We start from the raw sequence: 19,897 nt of genomic DNA, 5'->3' as shown, positions 1-19,897 counted from the left end.
TATGAAAATACATTAATAGATCAATATTCCTTGTTGTACAACATTCAAGCAAACTCTGTAACCAGGATGAACTACATTGTAATTACATTGAAACATGTTTTCGGAAGTTTTGCAAGGTTATTTGTATTTTCAATTCCTTCTTCACGTTACCACTGAGAAACCTCTTAAAAAACTATAAATAACCAACAAGTTAGAACTTCTATTGCCATCAAAGAAAAAATATGTCCTTTCCATCATCACATTTAATCTACCATCCAATCCTTGCTAACAATAATACTAACGGCCAACAAGTACCAATGCCACAACATCAACAACAACTTCCAAACCTCCACAATATTTTCCAACCAGCACAACAACAACCAAAGCCTATTCACGTTAAGGTTTTAGTGTTTGAAACCAAGAAGGAAGATCTCTCTGCTTTGGAAACTTTAAAGCCAACTTCTATTCGTAGAGGTGAAAGAGTATTGACAAATTATGCTGACTTGACTAGATATTTGACTGAAAAGTGTGGTTTAACTCTCGAAAATGCTTTAATTCGTTATCAAGACGATGAAAATCACTGGGTTGATATTTCTAGTGATGAAGAACTTGCTTATGGTATTCAACTTTGTAGAGAAAGTAGAACAAGTGCTATTAGATCAGTTTTTAGAATTGCTGTCATCTTGTTGAAGAAGGAAGAAGAAAAACCAAGGCAACCAGAAGAAGAAAAACGTGAATGTCCATATTGGAAAGGTAGAAGACAAGGTGGTTGTCCATTTAGAAGACCAAGACACCATCCTCTTCCAGAAAATCATCCACATTGTCCATTCATGTTCAAAAAGACTATGGACGGTGATAATGTTCTTGAAGTTGATATTGATGTTGAACAATTGAAGAATGGATTGAACGTTAATGATTTTGTCAGAGAAAATATTGACAAGGTTCAAGTCCCACACTTTGGTGTCACTTGTGATGGTTGTGGAAAGTATGCTTTTGTTGGAAAGAGATTCAAGTGTGATGACTGTGATGATTTTGACTTTTGTGAAGATTGTTTTGCATCTGAAACTGTTAGAAATGCTCACTTTGGTGGTTCTCACTCATTCACTGAACAACAACCTAGATCAGCTTGTTTCTTGAGAAATATCTTTGGTGCTGAAAAGAAGGAAGAAGAAACTGTTATTGATAACCAATTATATGAAGAACAACCAGTTGTTGTTGAAGAACCTGTCGAAGAACCTGTTGTTGTAGAAGAACCTGTTATTGTTCCTGAACCAGTGAATGTTTACCAAGTTCCTCATCCATTGAACCCAATTCAACAACCAATTGTTGAAGAACCAGTTGTTGTAGTCCAAGAACCAATTGTTCAACCACAACCAACACTTTACCAAACTGAGCTCGCATTGTTGAGAGACATGGGATTTGTTGATGAAGTTTCCAATTTAATTTTGTTGAATAAGTATAATGGTGATCTTCAAAGAGTCATTGTTGATTTGATTCACTAAATTACTGAATTGAAAACCATGTAAATCTAACTGTATATAAACTTGTAATTTAATCCATTAAATAAGGTGTTAGTCTTCTCAATGTTTAATTTTATAGATCTTCTGAAATTCTAACAGCATAAGATGCATCATCTATTAAAGAGAAGGCTTGCTTTGATAATTTGTGTTTCTTAATGTTGTGGCATCCATCAATGTGGATTTTCTTAATGTTAGGACAACTTGCTGCAATACTGTTAACTGTTTTGTGTGAAATGTAACAATATTCAAGACCAACAATTTCCAAATTTTTCAATTTGGCTAGCTCATAACCTCCAGTGTCATTGATTTGATCTTGGCTTAGGTTCATTAGAAATAGTCTCTTTAGAGATTCGATTTGCGAAATATACATCACACCTTCATCTCCACAACTACTACTTTGGGTTATGTGTAATTCTTCGAGAGTGTGTTTCAATCCAACGAGATGCTTCAAAGAATCCCTTCCTCCATAATAACAGTTCAATCCCAGAGACTTTAATTGGGGCAAGGATGCGACAATTTGAAGAAAGTTGTCTGGAATCTGGGTATTACTCAAATCTAAACATGTCAGAGAATGAGGTAATGATTGAATATTTCCTTCCTTAATATTGTTTTCATTCAAAACAAGTTTTTCCAACTTGTCTAATTGACTTATATTCTTGAAAAACTTGTATAGATCTTCTGCTGTTCCATTATTTCTTGAATAAATATGTGGACTAATTTTTGAAACAATTAGTTTGAGATTCTTCCAATTTAGGATGGCTTCGTGACAACATATAACAGATGTTTCACATTTTAAAACCAGCTTCTCCAATAGAGGTGTATGTTTCGATAACTCATCAATAAAACCTTCACCAAAATGATGTCCAGTCCATCTAAAGGATTTTAACAATTTCAAGATCATCATGGACTCATTGACATCTTTCATCAGAATTTGCTTTGCATGGTAATTTTCCTTCTGGTTATACGAACCAAGATTAACATGTTCTATATTCGGACACATTAGTACTAACTCATTAATTAAAGAAGGAAATGTTTCAATACCAGCAATATCCAATCCAATAACTCTCTCACACAGACCATTCCTTAATACATATCTCAAATATTTAAACATTTTCTTTTCAATATCCTTTTCTTTATCCTCGTTTACTTGTCCAAATCTTCTTATACACTGCAATATTTGACGAGCTAAAGTTTTCTCAATCACAATTGGCTTATTTCCATAATTTACAATTTGAATTAGTCTACACAATTCTTTTGGAGAATACCTATCCACTCCCAAATCTAATTTTCTAAATAGCAGCCTTGGACAACTAGAATCTCTATTCGGGAACTTTCCAAAGTATTGTTTGAAAAACTTTTTCTCATCAAATTTTAATTCATTAAAATCGGAATTGACATCCCATGCAGGAGGCGTCCATTTCCTCTCTCTGAATGGAGTCTCCCTAGGAATCTGCTTATTCAACGCCTGATCATGACAATTCGTCAAGCTCATCATCAATTGCTCGTCCCCACAAATATAATCCAAAATTTCCAGCACAATATCAATAGGCAACATTTTGAATGAGTCATTATGAATCTTGCCATGTGGTATTACGAGAAAGGAGAGGGATTTCTCTTCATGTTCATCCTTCTTTTTGGAGCGAAACAAGTCAAACATTTTTTTTTCAAAGTTCATAGGTCTCCAATTCTGTATCTCTCTAAATTTGAACTTTACAAAAAGATTTAAAAGAGTTTGATGAGAAAGAAATTAAATTTATTGGAAAAGTTGTGAGGAAGTTTGTTTAGTGTCACCAGAGGTAGTGTTGGTGGATAGAGTTTGATCAGAATAATCGAAACTATCATCACCATTTGTCTTTTCTGATGTTGATTTGGTCTTGTTGGTAATCTTTGACTTGATCTTGGCTCCCTTTTGTTTAATCTTGTCTGTTTTCTTCTTTCTTCTTTCGAGGGAGAATAGATTGGAGAAGACATCATTAATGGTTTCATGTTTGCTATTGAGAGAGCTATCTCCAGCTGGATCATCATCAAATTCATCAATGTCCAAACCAAAGACAATTGTTTCCTTCACCTTATCATCAGACTTGTCTGTAGTTCCATTACTGATGGAATTTTTAATTTCTTCCAATTTTTCCTTAATCTTTTTGGCTTCTTTTCTCTTTCTAGTTCTGATATCCCACAAGACAGCCAATACGAGAACAGCTGCAGTGAGAACGAAAATGATTATTGTCAATACAAGCGCAAGAGTTCTAATCCACAATAAACCGACCAAGGATTCAACATCGTAGAAGAAAATTAAACCAGTAAATAATGTCAGGAGGGTGGCAACTAGGGTTACATATTCAATGAGGTTGTGCATCTTCTTTGAATATGGAACTAATTGTAAGTGAATGACAAATGAAAGGAAAATCAAAACAAATCCTAAAGCAATTACTTGAAGTGGAGCTAAAAAGACGTAGAGAACTGAAAAGACCAACTTTCTAATGGTAATAACACTTTCATAATAGAAATATCTTGGCTTGAATTTGACAAATAGGAATTTGAATCTCTGAATGAAAGCATGTTCTTCTGTAAGTTTGACTTTTCTATATCTGATAGCAGAGTAGAGGAAGAATGCAGCTGCTCCCAATCCAAACAAGATAAAGTAAATTACTGAGAATGGGAACATTACCCACCATGTACCTTCAAAACAAGTAATGTGTGGAGCTTGTTCCAAGTTCTTTGAACCATCCGCTTGATCCTTACACAAGAAAATATCAGCACTTGTTTGAATAATATACATGTAGGCCAATGAAAGGAAAGTAATGAATGAGTGAATACAATTATTCAAAAACTTCTTCATCTCACTTCTTGGTAAATAGGTGGTGAGAGTCCAAATAATTTTGTGTTGGGATTTGTAGATTGCAGTTCTAGCTGAGAACATTATACCAGTGAGAGAATGTTTTAACTTTTGCATCTTAGTGAGCTTTGGATCTGATTCAATTTCTTGTCTCTTGATAAACTCATTGTACAAATCGGTAATATCCCACTTCTTCCATGGAATTTTAGGTCCAGCAAACTTGGCAATAATATTTCTCAATTCGCCCATTAAATACAACACTACGAATAAGATTAAAAGCATTACAGGAATTAACATTTTCAAAATCCATTGAGGTACAAAACCAATTGGAAAAACACATTGGAACTGAATAAAATCAAAGTTGAAAGTACTTGCAGAACTTGCAGTGAAAAGTCCAGAGATTTCTTCTGGAAGGTTCAAATCAAACTTTGTCCACATACTATTCACTTGGAAGAAGAAGAGTGCAATACTCAATGATGAAATGTGATGCACCTTGATTGATGAAAAGAAGAAGAATATCAATGCAATAACAGCTACACCACCTATCAAAAGTGTCAAATAGAGAGGAGCAAGATTTGAACATCTACTACATGATCTGGAACTTCTATAAAAACCATCTTCACACAAACCACAAACGAAACCAGTATAACCATCGGTGCAGTTTCCAAACAAACCTGCATTACAAGAAGTTGAAGGAATGCACTCATAGAAATTGTAAGGACTATAACCAGTTGCATTTGAATGCCAGTAACCAGTCTTGGCAATAGGGTAAGTAGTATTAAATGATGGACAATCAGCACCTTTTGGACATGTTACACAGGAATTCTTGTAAATATTATAATAATATGTTTGTGAAGGACATCCACAATAGTCAATGCTTGTAGAGCCAGTATCTAATGTAGTTTGCAAGGAAGGACATTTAGTGCATTCTAAAGAACCTGGTTGACTTGCATAGTAACCTCTATCACATGCAACACAAGGACCACCAGTAAAGTTCTTTGAATAACCAATCTTACATGGTTTACAAAGTTCATTGAAACTAGATTGTTCATATCCAGGTCCACATCCATAATAAACAAACTTTTCAGATGCTTTCACAAAATCAACAGAATTTCTGGATAGGGAAATATCTACTTCAGAGATAGGGTTACTAACACCTTTGCATTTTACAGTTGTTGAGCTTATTCTTGAGCAGTCAGTTGATTCTCTGATACCGAACTTGGCTCTGAATTTCATTCTTCCCTGAGTTAAAAAGTACTCTTCTCTAGGATGAATAGGGAAGCTTCCAATGAATGTGGTTTCAAATTCACCTGTTGTAATACCTTGTTTAGGTGTGAAAGAATCAATATTAAGTTGTCTGTAGATTGGAATATTGATAACTTCTTTGCTTTCATCCAAATTAGATCTCAATGTCATGTCCATTTCTAAAGTACTAGAAATACCCAATTCGGTAACAATTTGAGAAGGAACAAATGTACAACCAATGGAATACTGATCAATGAAATTGGCATTTACAATTATTGTGTTATTAACACTGGATGCCTTGCTAGCCCTAAAGATACATTGAGTTGACTGTGAGTCTATTGAAGAAGCTTTGATATCCAAAGTAACTGGTTGATCAATTAGAGGAACTTCCTGTGGATTTACACTAACTATAATTGGAGGATCAGCAATAGAATCATCATAGGTAAGGATTTCCTTCATAACATATTGGTTTTCCAGGAATGCAAAGCCAATACTAAATTTTGTAGGGAATCTAACCAGGGATTTATCAACAGTAAGAATTGATGAAGCTGCTGGAGCTGTCACTGTCAATTCAGTAAATTGTACAGCATTTGTTGTTCTGGTATTTCCATCAATTTGAATATTTGTAGTGTAGGACTTGAATAAATTAGTGTTTGAATTAGAAATTTTCATTGAAGGAATTATTCCTTGTTGAGTAGTAATTGCACTATTAAATGTAACTCTGAGATTAGTTTGTGATCTTGTAGATGCTTTGGCTTTTTGGTACTGATTAATAATAGAAAAGTCAAATGAAGGGATTAAAGTAATTGTTGGAGAGGCAATAACGTTAATATTAATATTTTGGAAAGCAATAGCAGCTATTTGCAAATCCCACGGTGGTAGAGAATCCATTTCAATAATGAAGGAATATTTTGAGGTCCAACCTTTGGATATGGTTGAAGGGGTACTGGTAGAACCATCAGCTTTGAAAATCACAGTAACAGTGCTAATCTTGGAAAGATCACTACTAAAACTAGCTGGAAGAATTATTGTTACACTTGTTTTAGCTCCTAATTGAACTTTGGAATGTGAAATTGAAACGGAAGGAATTGAGGATAAAGTATTATTAGGATTGAAAATAAGAAGGTTCTTTGAAATTGCAAAGATCTTACTAGAAGCTCCCTTGTTGATTCTAATACGATCAAATTCAAAGTATTCAAATGGTCTTAAATTTTCAAATATTATATGCCCATAATCAAGATTACAATAGCTTGCTTTACAAGATTTTGTAAAAACAAGTTCTTGCAAATTTGTACCATTTGTTCCAATTTTGATGAAGGAAAGTGAGACACCAGATAAAATAGAATAAGGAACATTGGAAAATGTAACAATATTTTGATCATAAATAGTTCGAATAATGAAATTCTCACTATCGTCCACCATCTTAATTTTGAAATTTGCATGGGTATAGTAAAAAGCACCTCCATCCAATGAGAATGAGTAAGAGATTATTCTTGGGAAAACAATGTCATAATACCACATTAATGGAGTTGTTATGTGTACTACGGGGGTAACGCTACCACTTTCATAGGTAACAGAGCATGTTTGAACGATGGACAAAACACCATCTTCATACTTTACCAAGCATGATTGAGGTTTGTTTTGGAAAGTATTTGAGATGAGCTTAAGATCAATGCTAATGGATCTAGTTGTGGTTGCTGTAATAACACCATTATCATATGCTTCTGAATTGATGGATTGCAACGAGAAATCTTCTTTCACTCCTTTATAAATAGAAATATCTGGTAGATCTAAATAGGCACCTGAACTAAATTTCAATCTGGATTTTCTTAGAGTTTCTTGTAGGTCATTGAAGCCAATGTTTTGAATGCGAATAGTATTGGAATCAACAACCATGGTAGGATATGAATTGAAAGTAGTATTGGAATATATTTCAAGGGTTGGCGTATCCTTTTGATAGAATACAGATCCATAGACTTCCATAGTATAAATTTGGTTAATTCTGAAATAATTAGTACTGAGACTTTGAATAGTAGGAGCAGAATATAACACAATTTCTCCTTTCATCTGGAAAGCAGATTGAGCGTTAATCAATAATTTCACAATAGAAGTAACTGGATAAGATGTTGAATAACTAAAAGGTCCCTTTACACATTCTAATTGGGCATTATTAGCAAATAGTTGTTTACAAGTTGCTTCACCTATTAATCTATTCTTTTCAAAAAGTCCAATTGAAAAAGTATAGCCAGAAAAATCTCCACTGAAAGGTAGAGGAACATAAGGATTATCAATCAATGTAATATTAGATCTATATGAATAAAAAGTTATCAAATTATTAACTTGATAGGCTTCTATGAAATCTATTGGATAACTTCTAGAATATAAATCAATACCATTCCAAGTTAAAGTGACATTTTGAATACCAGTTTTTGGGTATCCATTTGGTAAAGTTGGTGGTTTAACAACACAAAATTGATTTCTTGTCATATTTGTCTTTTTGTTATCGAATTGACATGTAATATCAAAGTCCTCAGCATTTAAACTAGCACTGGTAAAGAGGAAATTTTGATTAGATGCATGACTTTGTCTGTAGTCTGCAATATATGGAGAAATATGAGAAACATTGAATGAAGACTTTTTAAGGAACAATGTCAAGTCATTAGCAATAATGTAAGATTTTCTTTGATTTTCAACATTGATAAATTCAATAGCAGTGGTCATGTATGAAGGTATTTTGTTAACCATTGGTTCAATACCAACAAATGTACAACTAGCTGGATCAGCTCCAATACAATCTAATGTTGTTGTTTTCAAGTTTTGTATTTTTTGAGATCTTAAATAAGGAGTAGCAACAACAGATTGTTGAAGACTATAACTTGAAGAATGTGGAATTTCATAATTACGTAGTTCATATCTAGTATTCAAATTTGATGCTGTCAAATATGAGTTGATATTCCATGTCAGCTTCTTTTTGTAAAGAATCAATTCAAGCTCATTGCTAGAAATGTCTAAAAGATTACTTCCTAAATCTATCACTAATTTGGTAAGTAAATTATAAGATGAGAATGTTTGATCAATCAAGAAAGGACAAACAAATAAACCGTCTTGAATTTGAGCTTGTGTTATTTTTCTAACTTGACCAATACTTGGTATTGTTGATGTAACTTCTCTAAAAGTACAAGATAAACCTTGAGGAATAAAACTCAATTTGCTGACCTTGTAATTGATATCTGTTGTACTACCAGTAAGTGCTGGTAAGTGATAAGTAATGAATGGGTCAATGTATGAAATTTCCAAAGGTGCATTGATAAAGGTTACATCTCTTGTTGTTGTTAAAAGAACATCACTTGGACCATTACTAAAGTAAATAGAAATTTTAAATACTGTTGATATAGAATAGCTAAAACTGAATGGACATGTGAGAGTTCCTGATGGATTATAAATGGCTTTGATTTTCACTACATTGGTACTTGTAGAATCAGCCAAATAACAAACAAAATTATCAGAGGAAATAAATACCTTCTTATCTGAAAGTGAAATATCAAAAGAACCAACTCTGGAGATAAATGCAAATGGTACAGGTTGTTCTATTGGTAAAGTAGAAGGTAACCAAATAAAATCTAAAGCACTAGATGAAACCTTCATATTTCCATTCTCTGCCATTGGATTATTATAGTAAATTTCAACTTTAGAAAGAATAAAGGAATTTGTAATTGAGCTTGTCTTTGCTAAAACGCATTTGAACTTGAGTGTATCAGTTGATTCAGACACAAATGTTGCACTATTACTAGTGATTGGATCTTGAACACATTTGATAGAACCATTATAACCACCATTATTTAACATGAATAGTGTGGCAGTATTCTTGCTTACAGTGAAAAAGATAGTTGCACCACTTGCCTTAGAACCTTTAATACTGTCGGATGAATATTGAATACTATTCAATTCAACATCATTCACAGTGAGTTTCATAAAATCGACAAGGTCTGGTTTTGGAATATCAATAACAGGTGTAAGTAAGTTATAGTTCACATATTGTAATGTTACAGTTTCTTCAAAATTAGAAGTTTGAATAGCAATAGATGCAGGTTGAGCAACATAAGGTGGTCTAGCAGATTGTAAAAGGGCAACACCTGCACTTCTTGTATAAATAGCAAAGTTACCTTCAGGTAAGGTTCTTGAAATAACATTACTATCTCCCGAGATATCTACATAAATTGTTTTCATATCAGTCTTACTAGTAGATTTTTGAATAATTTTTGGATTAATATTACTAATATAGAGAGAACTTGTTGGAAGCCAACCTAGTGAGAAATTTGAAATTAGTTGCATACTTGGATTTGTGTAAAGTCTTAATTCATACTGTTTGAAAGACATAATATTTGTAGATGGTAAAACAGGAATAGTACAGTTCAATAATGGATAGATACCATCTGAACTTAATTCCTTTTCACAAGTAAAGGAAACATCAGGTTCAGTAATTTTACCATTAAACTTTGTAAATTGATTCAAGTTAATACCAGACAAATCAGAGTATTTTTGAATCTTGAACGGATTTACCAGTCTTGAATTTTCAATAGTTCTCAAACCATAAGAAGGTTGTAAGAATAAACCATCATAAATAATATAATTCCATGAATTAATATTAAGAGATAATGAATGTCCATCTTTTTCAACATAAAGATCAATTTGAACTTGACCAACATCTGGTGTTGTCATATTACATTCGAATGCTTCGTTATTATAAATTCTAGTAGTGCTACTAATTGCCTTATTAGATTTTGGTAAATATTCATAAACACACTTAAAATTAACCTTTCCATCTTGTAAAAGATTAGAATCAGGAATAAATTTTAAAAAGTTAAAGTTTGAATATAATTGAACTAATCTTGGTAAATTAGATTCAACACCAAATGCTGGAACACTCTTTGATAAAGTTACCTTTGTTACACAAGTTAGAACCAAATCAGATATCTTTGTTAAAATGTAATCATCAGAAGTAAGAGCTCTAGATTCTTTAGTAGTTCCTGATAAAACTTTTGTTAATCTCAGAGGAACAAATCCTTCATAGTTATTTGAAGCATAAAATGATACTTGGAATTTGTATGATGTATCAAATTTTCCCAAATAAGTAGTACTTTCAACAAAGCTGTTTTTTCCATAAAAACCAATTTCAGTAGAAATGTTATACAAGATATTATTCAAAGTGAATTCAGTATTTGTAACTAGAATATTAAGAGTTGTTAATGAAAAGGTTTCAGAAGTATAGAATAAAGTTTTTTGCTCAATAGAATTATCAAGAGCTATGGTTGGATTCTTAATAACTTCAAAATCTTTTGCTGGATTAATATCAGTTAATAATAATTCCTTGATGGATCTGTATTGATTATTAGAGGAAAGATAAATTTTTACACTCTTTCTTCCAGTATTCAAGTTATTGAAATTACATCTAACAGAGTTAGAATCACCAACAATAGCTGAGAAGTTACCATCTTCGATGGAACAAGAAAATATAAATTCTGTTCCTAAATCTTCAAAAACTGTTTGCTCCATTAAAACTGTAGTATTAACAGAGTTATTATCTTGAAGTAGAAGTGTTGGTTTAACTTCACGAATAGAAATTGGTTTGAATAGGATAAATGGTAAACCAATCCTTGTTACAACATTATCACCATCTAAAATTTTAAGAACTTCCTTGTAGAAAGGATTACCAATATATGTAATTAAAACAGGACAAATCAAAGATGTTGATTCAATACTACATTCATACTTATTATCTAATAAAGAAATATAATACTTCTTTAGAGGTTTTTGAATAGCAATATCTGTAGTAAGAGTAATATTAATAGTTTTTTGAATTGATTGAGAGACAATATTTGGTGTAGTGTAAAGTTCTCTAAGGTAAATAGTTGATGGTTTCTTATCAACAGAAAATGTAATTCCTTTAAATGTTGATACAATTCTTGTTTCTAAATTAGATGCTATACTAGTACTATAATTACTAATTCTAGAGCAAGTAACTTCTGTTATACTATCATTATTCAAACCATAAAAAATGCTTCTTCTAATACCATCAGTATCAAGATCAAAATTGAAATCAGGATTTAATCCATTATCAATTTGTAACTTGAAATTGTAAATGCTTGAATCAGTTTTAAAATCAAAGAGGAATGGTGAATAGTACATTACATTAAATCTGTTATTGAACAATGTATTTTCAATGTTCAATGTTTGTTTCAATAAAAATTCATTAATAATAAATGAAAATTGAAGTATGTAAGTTTGTAAAACTGGAGTAATTGGAATTGTTAAATTATAATCTACTATACAAGATCCTGTAAGTTCAAAATCACATGACTTGATAATGGGGTATTGTCCTAATGCAGACATAGTAACATTCAATTGGGTTTGTTTGTATTGAGGAAGTTTGTTAGTATAATAATTTAGAAGAATAGATTTTCCAGTTTCTAAAATTGGATAGCCTTCAAAGTTAAATTCTATCTTATTCAAATATGTGAAATGTACAGTTCTTGATGTAAATTCTACAAAATAAGAATATTCTGTAACAAGTGAACCTAATGATATTTCGAATGGTTCACTGCTTGTAACTGTATATTTAGTTAAATCACATTTTAGAGTTGATGATGTTGTATCAAGTGGTGCAGATGCAATAGGATAAGTACCACCAACTTTAAATAACAAACAATCAATTGGGAGAGTTAATCTAAAAAATCCATTTTGATTTTTAGAAACAAATAAATCTCTATCCTGATCTTGTGTTAATAAAGTTGTTGAAATATAACCAGAATATGGAATATGAGAAATAAATGGAGTAGAATAATTTGTAGGTTTTGGTCCATAAATGAAATTAATAAAAGTAGCTGGTAATTGAACAGTTTCTGATCCTCTCTTTGCAAGTAATGAAAAATAAAAACCTGCCTCTTGTTTGATAATATTATTTAAACCAGTGAAAATACATCTTGTTACATAATAATTATCAATTTTGTTTGTAATTAAATCTGTTGAATAAACAGTATAATTTTGAACATCACCAAATAAGGCACAAGAATAGGTTAAATTGAAGAGAGAATCAGAATAAAGTGGTTGATGATGGAAAATATAACCAGACCAAATATCAGAACCAATAAAACCAAAAATTGGTTTGGAATCATAATCTGTTTGATTAATAACAAAAACTACAACTGGTTTTGATACAATCATTGAGTCAGCACATAAATAAATATTAGAATAACCACTTTTAAGATATAAAGTAAATCCTGATGCTTCAAATAAATTATCTCTATAATAATTAGATCTATAGGTAACAATTTCATTTAACCTATTATAATGGCATATTGAAAATCTATAAGTTTCACTTTCAGGTAAAACAATTTCATTTAATTTAATTCTTGGAGTGAAACCTGTTGTACTAGAAGATAAATAATGACATTTTGAAAAGGTTTGTGATCCTTCTGCTAAAGAAATATTCATATTAGAAATTAAATGATAAAACTTAACACTATTACTACTATATGTAAACCATTCATTATCATTAAATGAATAAATTCTTATTTGAACAATTAAATCTAATAATTTTACATTATTTGTAGGTAAATTATTAATATTACATATTATTCTAGAATTTAAGTATTGAGCAGAATATGAAGTATTTGTTAAAGTATCTAAACATCTATACTGAATATTTGAATGAATATTTGAATAAATTTCTCTATCTAAATAAATTGTAGGCATCTCTTCAGTATTAAAACTTAAGGATGGAATAATTTTTTCTAAATTGACTTGTTTATAAACAATTTGAGAAGTAAAATATCCTAAATTTACATTATCTAAATACATGTCAAGATTTTGTTTATAAATATCTGCAGTAATGGATAAAGTATTGAAATAACTAATTTTTAGTTGATCAATCTTATAAACAGTTTCACCATTTTCCATAAATTCTAATTTAGAATTTGATAAAAAGCTTCCTGTTGTAAAATCAGAATTAATAAATATTAATTGTGGATATTTTGTAGAATACTTATTGATAATATTTGGAATAAGTGTTATATTTAAAACATAAACATTAAATTCTCCAATTTTAAAAGGATTATTTCCTGATATAGGGTAAGCCATTAATTGAACTGTTATATTTTGATTATATTCAATACCAGTTCTAATATTACAATAGGAAGTTGATTTATCATTGTCATCCAAAGTAATTATTTCTTCACTAATTCTTGTTTTACAATAAACTTGATTATATTTTATGAAATCTTTCATATTTTCACTTTTAATTGTAACAATATTATCACTATTTCTAGCAAGTACAATAGGTGTAAAATTGAAACTTTGTAAATATTTCAAATATTGTAATTTGATAGTTCCTTTTAATTCTTGTATTCCAATAGGAGAATCATATTTATAAATAATACCCATATTAATATAATCAAAATTAAGGAAATTATTTTCATTAAATTCATTGAATAATAAATCAACATTTACATCCTTTCTTGTTTCAAATATATTAAAATTATTAGAAATAATCTTATTATTATCTGGGTAAACAAAATAATAGGATAATCTAGAAGTATTTTGAGTTAAAAAATCAAAACAATTTAAAATAGAACATGAGTCACAAAGTGCAAGTGGAATACTTAATTTTGTAGAAACAAAAAATTGAGTCAAGTATAAAGTACTTTCTCTAAAACTTAATGGTTTACACCAAGAATTATCAAAAATTGGTTTCATACAATACATATTAGTATTTGTAAAATTATATTTAGAAGGATTAATAAATAAATCAGCAAATGGAATATCACAAATCTTTGATTTTGAAACATTAATTAAAATATTTGTTCTTTTAACTGGTGATAAATCATAATAACCTGCAGATTGTTCAAGATTATTATTATTAGATAAATTAATGAGACTAATATCACTTTCTGCAAAATTAAATGTTTCATGAATAGGATATCTAATTGATGAAATTTTTGAGCTGTAAAAGTTCTTTAAAGTACGGAAAGATTCATCTTTTAGAATTGGATAAAATGTATAATTGAAAAAATTTCCATCTAATCTGAGACCTATCACATTATTATTACCATCTAGATCACATGGAAATTCTTCAATAGAGGAAATTTCTGCAGTATGTGGACCATTAATAGAAAAAAGGAAATTCAACCTTGCAAGTACTTCAGATAATAATTCAGAGCTAGATTTCAATCCAATAGGAATAATATTATTTTTTTCATTTCTTGTATAAACTTTAAGAAATTGGTTCTTCATATCACTATCTAAAATTACTGAATTATTTGTTGTATATGTTACTTGAATAATTGCATTAGTATCTATATTATCAGTAGTAATTGTATGATAAATGTAATCAGATCCTTCCTCCAATCTTGTTTGAAGTTTACTAATTTTCCCACTATTTGGAAATTGAATGTCAACGTTTAAATTAGCATAATTATCAATAGCAAAAATGAGTGCAAGTTGAGAAGTGGATTGATTTAATGCCAAATTAAAGGTACTAACAACTCTTAAATTATTTCTAGTATTATTAAAACCAAATGGTAAATTACCAAATGTTTCAATTTTTGACATACTTCCAAACTTATTAGTAAAATTAAAATTATTACCTAAAGTATCAATTATTTGGAATTGAGAAGTTGTACCTTGTGGAATGTTAGTATTTGTTTGACATTCATCACCTAAATATTTAATATTATTACAAGTACAAATTCCATTAGAAAAATATCCTCTATTAAAACAATTGCTAGTATTTGTAATTATATAACCAAATTTCTCATTTGATGTTATGAAACTAAATTTACCAATTGATTGAAAAACATTTGTTTGTCTTGCTGGATTCATATTGTTGATATCATTCAATAAATCACCATTACCAAAATAATTTAAAATTTTGTTTTTAGAATAATAGAAATTAATCTTATTAGTGTGAGTATGGAAAAATAATCCTCCATCAACACCAAAATGTTTTGATAAAAAAATTCCATAAAGAGGTAAAGCATGACCAAAACCTAGAGTACCAAATTTGTTTTCACCTAAACAGTAATATTCTTCATTAGAATTTTTTAAACATAAATCGGTATAGAATTTTCTTGGTATTTGTTCCATAGCTTGTAAATCAATATTGAAATTTGGTAAAACTCTTTGTCTTACTGATTTATCAGCATAATTTGATGGTACTGTTATTTTACCACAAGCAATCACATCTCCACTATTACTATAAAATATTGAAGAGTTTTGACCAATTGACATAATTGAAGTAGATACAACATCTATAATAACATCAAATATAATTTGTGAAGGTGTGTAAACAACCTTTTTAGTTGTTGAATCTAAACATAATTGACCAAATGTGTTATCTCCCCAACCATAATATTTGTTGTTTGATCCTAAGGCAATACAATGAAAAGAATTACAAGTTACACTTGTAAAAGTTATTGTACTTTCTATTTTAGTTAAAAAATATCTACTAATAGTATCATTTTGACCTAATTGACCAAATCTATTATCACCAACAGAGAATAAATTACCTGATTCTGTTAAAACAATAATAAAATTATTGCCAGATGTAATTGATTTAACATTTTCATTAGCTAAATAAATTGGTAAAAGTAAAATATTATTTGTTAAAAGTTGTAAATTTGAGGTACTAATACTAATTGAAGAATAACCACCCATTCCTAATTCACCATAAAAATTATCACCAATAAATTTAGTTTCACCATCATAATCTATAAATATAGCAAAATTATCACCAATAGTATGATGTTTAACATTAAACTTTGATTGTATCATTCCATAATTTTTTGAGAATAATCTCAATTCATTTGTTGTTGTAGATTGATTTTTAGAACATATATTTGGTCCAATACATGAATTACATGTTACTCTATCACATAAATAAGAATTACAATCAATTCCTCTAAAACCTTTATCACAAATGCATGAAGTACCAGTAATATCTAAATAACCATTATAACAAAGTATAGAATTAAAATTACTTGGAATTGTAACTAAAATAATATCATCTCCCATAATATTAACATCAATAATTTTTTCTTGACCATATGAAAGGTCTTGATTAAGTGTTAATTGTCTAAATTTAGTTGTTGTTTGAGTAATAATAATATCACCTTTAGCTCTATAAATATTTTCTTGTTCTTGTAAAGATGTTATTACTGTTGGATAAATTAAATATTGAGAAATTGGAGCAATATTTAAAATATCTTTACCCATTGTTTTCCAAACAGAATTTAATTCTTTAAAATATGTAATAGATTCTGTAACAATAACATGTGAAACAGGTTTTTCAATTATTAATGGAATAATAAACTTATCAATATTTAAATTATGTCCAATACCTAATTGATATTCTGTATTTTTACCAATACCAAATAAATTACCAAATTGATTAACAAATAATGTAAAATAATTTGAAGGATAAATATTAACAATCTCCTTATGATAATTATTATTTAAAAGTGATACTAAAACAGGTTGAGATTCATAAACTTTTTGTCTTGTTGCAAAATCAGTTAAACCAAGTTGATTATATTGATTATCAAAAATACCATAAACATTCTTATCATTAGTAATAAAAAAACATGTAATATCTGAACATGTTAAATATTTAACATTACTTGCAATAATTTCAAAATCTGAATTATTTAAAGTCTTATAAATATCTCCATTACTAAATAATGCAACTGATTGAATTTTCATTGGATAAATATTTCTTATTGAAGAAGTTAATTTCTTTGATAATCTTTCAAATAATGTTGAAATTTGAATAGTATCACTTATCATATTATTACTAGCCAAACCAATTCCATATTTATCATTTGTATTCAATCCATTACCAAATACATAAACTCTATTATTATTCAATTGAGATTTTAAAAATGTATGTGATTGACCACTTATTAAATAACCAAAATCAAACATCTTATTTTTTAGAGTAAATTTTTGAATATTTAAAGATCTAGTAAAACTGTAAACAGATCTAGGAGGTGCCTTATTTTCACAAGATGTTCCATAAAAACCTTCTCCACCACAATAACATGTATTTGGAGCAATAGCAAAATTTTCTAAACTTGATTGGTTACAATTTCCTAAAAATTCTGGTTTGATTAAATGACATGAATATCCATAATGTTTTTCATCACATGAACAAACTTCTGTAGAATAATTAAAAGTACCAAAATTACTGCAATATGAACGAAATTCACCAAATGTAGTATTAAATCCTGTTTTTAAATTAATTCTTTGTAATAAACTATTGGAACAACCATTAGCAGCAGCATGACCACCAACTAAAATACATTCAGATGGATTTGCAATAGATTCTAAAACAGCACGTTCCACATTGCCCAATGCTAAAATAGTTGGATAAGCAGCTGTTCCAGTACCCTGATAAAGTATACCAGAACTATAAAATTGATTTGATCCCCATGCCATAGTTGATGTTGCATTTTGATAAGTTATATGAAATAATTGAAAACCTTTTGAAAGTTGATAATCATTTGGAGAAATTAAATTTTCAATTTTAACTGGAGTAGATGAAACATAATTTTCATCAGTAATATTTTGTCCTAAAATAAAACCTAAATTCCATCCTGAAGATAATATTTCACCAGTTTCAATACCAAAAAATGATGCATATGCTGTTGTTGATATTTTTGTAATCTTTTCTGGTATTGGTACTTGAACAAAATTTGAAATTGTATATTCATTAATACCAAGACCACATTGATGGTGATTATTTAAACCAGCACAATAAACTGAACCATCTTTGAATGAAATTAAAGTAAAATTTAAACCAAATGAAATAGTATCAAGATTTGCAATATTTTGTGAATAATATGTTAAAAATGGATGAATTGTTGGAGTAATTGAATTTGCTCTAAATTCAGATCCAAGACCTAATTGATTTACATCATTTCTACCAAATACAATAATTCTATTAGCTTTTGTTTTAATAAAAACAGATGAATAACCACAATAAAGTTGATCAATCCAATCACTTTGTGATTTTAAAAAATTTTCCAAAATTGTTAATCTTATAGGAGAGTTACTTTTGCTATTTTCGTTTGATAAACTTAAACTTTTGTAAATATTTGAACCAGTTCCATAAATTTCTTGATTCTTTAAAATTATAAAAGTATTTAAATAACAAGTATTAATATCTTGAATAATAATATTATCAGGGAAATAGTGTCCCTTAATATTATCAAAATAAAGATTAGAATCCCAAGCATCATAAGTTTGAAGTTTAGCAACATCTTGATTATTTGCAATAGTTCTTGATGTTATTAAATCTTCAATTTGTACTAATCTAACCATCTCTCCCCAGTTAATTTCAAATGTAATATTGGCAAAATATCTGACTCCACCAGAAATATATCTATCAATAGCTAATTGACCAACTGTATTATCACCTTTTCCTACAATATTTAATTTTTGTGTTCCATTATTACTTTTCACTTGAAAAGCAATAATGTGATTATATCCAACACGCAATTGTCCATAACTACGATCACTAATTCCTTCAGGAACTCCATTCTTTGGGCAATTAAATCCTTGGAAATATAATAATTGCCATCCAGGTGTTGGATATGAAACTGGATTTTTAAATGATTTCTATACCATTCCGAAAGTAATATTATTATTTATCATCATATTGTTCACATGATCAGAGAAAATCCAATGATAGCAAGCCAAATAAAATTAATATCAACACATTTTTTCAAATTCATTGTCAAGACAATCATAAATTTTGGAGGGAAAAACCATAAAGTCCGATTAATAACAAGAAAATCCTTCTTTAAAACTTACATAGGAATTACTGGACATGGAAGAGCAAAAAGATTGGTCACCATAGCTTACTATAGTAGATGGAAAAAAATCTATTCTTTCACCATCAACAAGGCACGTTGTTGAAAAGAAGAATGTAATGCACAAGAGTAGGAAGAAGAGAAGAGATGTTGTTGATGACAACAGTTTCCTCCTTGTTGTGTTGTTGAGGAGAAAGCCCTCAAATAACGATGACATGGTTTTTTTACTAATAGAAAGACAAATGTCAATGTTGGTGCTGAAGTTTTCATTACTTTCAATTTAGAAGGTGCAAGAAAGAAACGGAAAGTAGAAACTCCACAATAAATTGGAAGAAGGGTTTGCTGACCAATCGTTTTGCAATAATAATACCAAAAATCTTTCAACCGGAAGGTCTGGGAAAGGCAATTGTAAAGTGACTTGAAATGATTTGTTGCTGTTCCATCAACTTCAT

At 29.4% G+C, this 19,897-nt stretch overlaps 3 protein-coding genes across 3 annotated transcripts; 1 reads left to right on the top strand and 2 right to left on the bottom strand.

The window, feature by feature from the left end:
* Window positions 1–221: 221 nt before the first annotated feature.
* Window positions 222–1,558, top strand: NAEGRDRAFT_81162 (uncharacterized protein; the record flags this gene model as incomplete). Its single annotated transcript, XM_002672608.1, has 1 exon — window positions 222–1,558. One exon carries the CDS (start codon window positions 222–224, stop codon window positions 1,479–1,481), a length of 1,260 nt encoding a protein of 419 aa, XP_002672654.1. The 3' UTR covers window positions 1,482–1,558.
* Window positions 1,559–1,572: 14 nt separating this feature from the next.
* NAEGRDRAFT_72257 (uncharacterized protein) lies at window positions 1,573–3,156 on the bottom strand (the record flags this gene model as incomplete). Its single annotated transcript, XM_002672539.1, has 1 exon — window positions 1,573–3,156. One exon carries the CDS (start codon window positions 3,154–3,156, stop codon window positions 1,573–1,575), a length of 1,584 nt encoding a protein of 527 aa, XP_002672585.1.
* Window positions 3,157–3,252: 96 nt separating this feature from the next.
* NAEGRDRAFT_81161 (ATS1 domain-containing protein) lies at window positions 3,253–19,464 on the bottom strand (the record flags this gene model as incomplete). Its single annotated transcript, XM_002672538.1, has 2 exons — window positions 3,253–19,251; window positions 19,447–19,464. The coding sequence occupies 2 exons, from the start codon at window positions 19,462–19,464 to the stop codon at window positions 3,253–3,255; spliced, it is 16,017 nt and encodes a 5,338-aa protein (XP_002672584.1).
* Window positions 19,465–19,897: the final 433 nt, after the last annotated feature.

Source organism: Naegleria gruberi, assembly GCF_000004985.1.
Source record: "Naegleria gruberi genomic scaffold NAEGRscaffold_52, whole genome shotgun sequence".
NCBI classification, from domain to species: domain Eukaryota; phylum Heterolobosea; class Eutetramitea; order Acrasida; family Naegleriidae; genus Naegleria; species Naegleria gruberi.
This window is presented reverse-complemented; position numbering and strand designations above follow the sequence as displayed.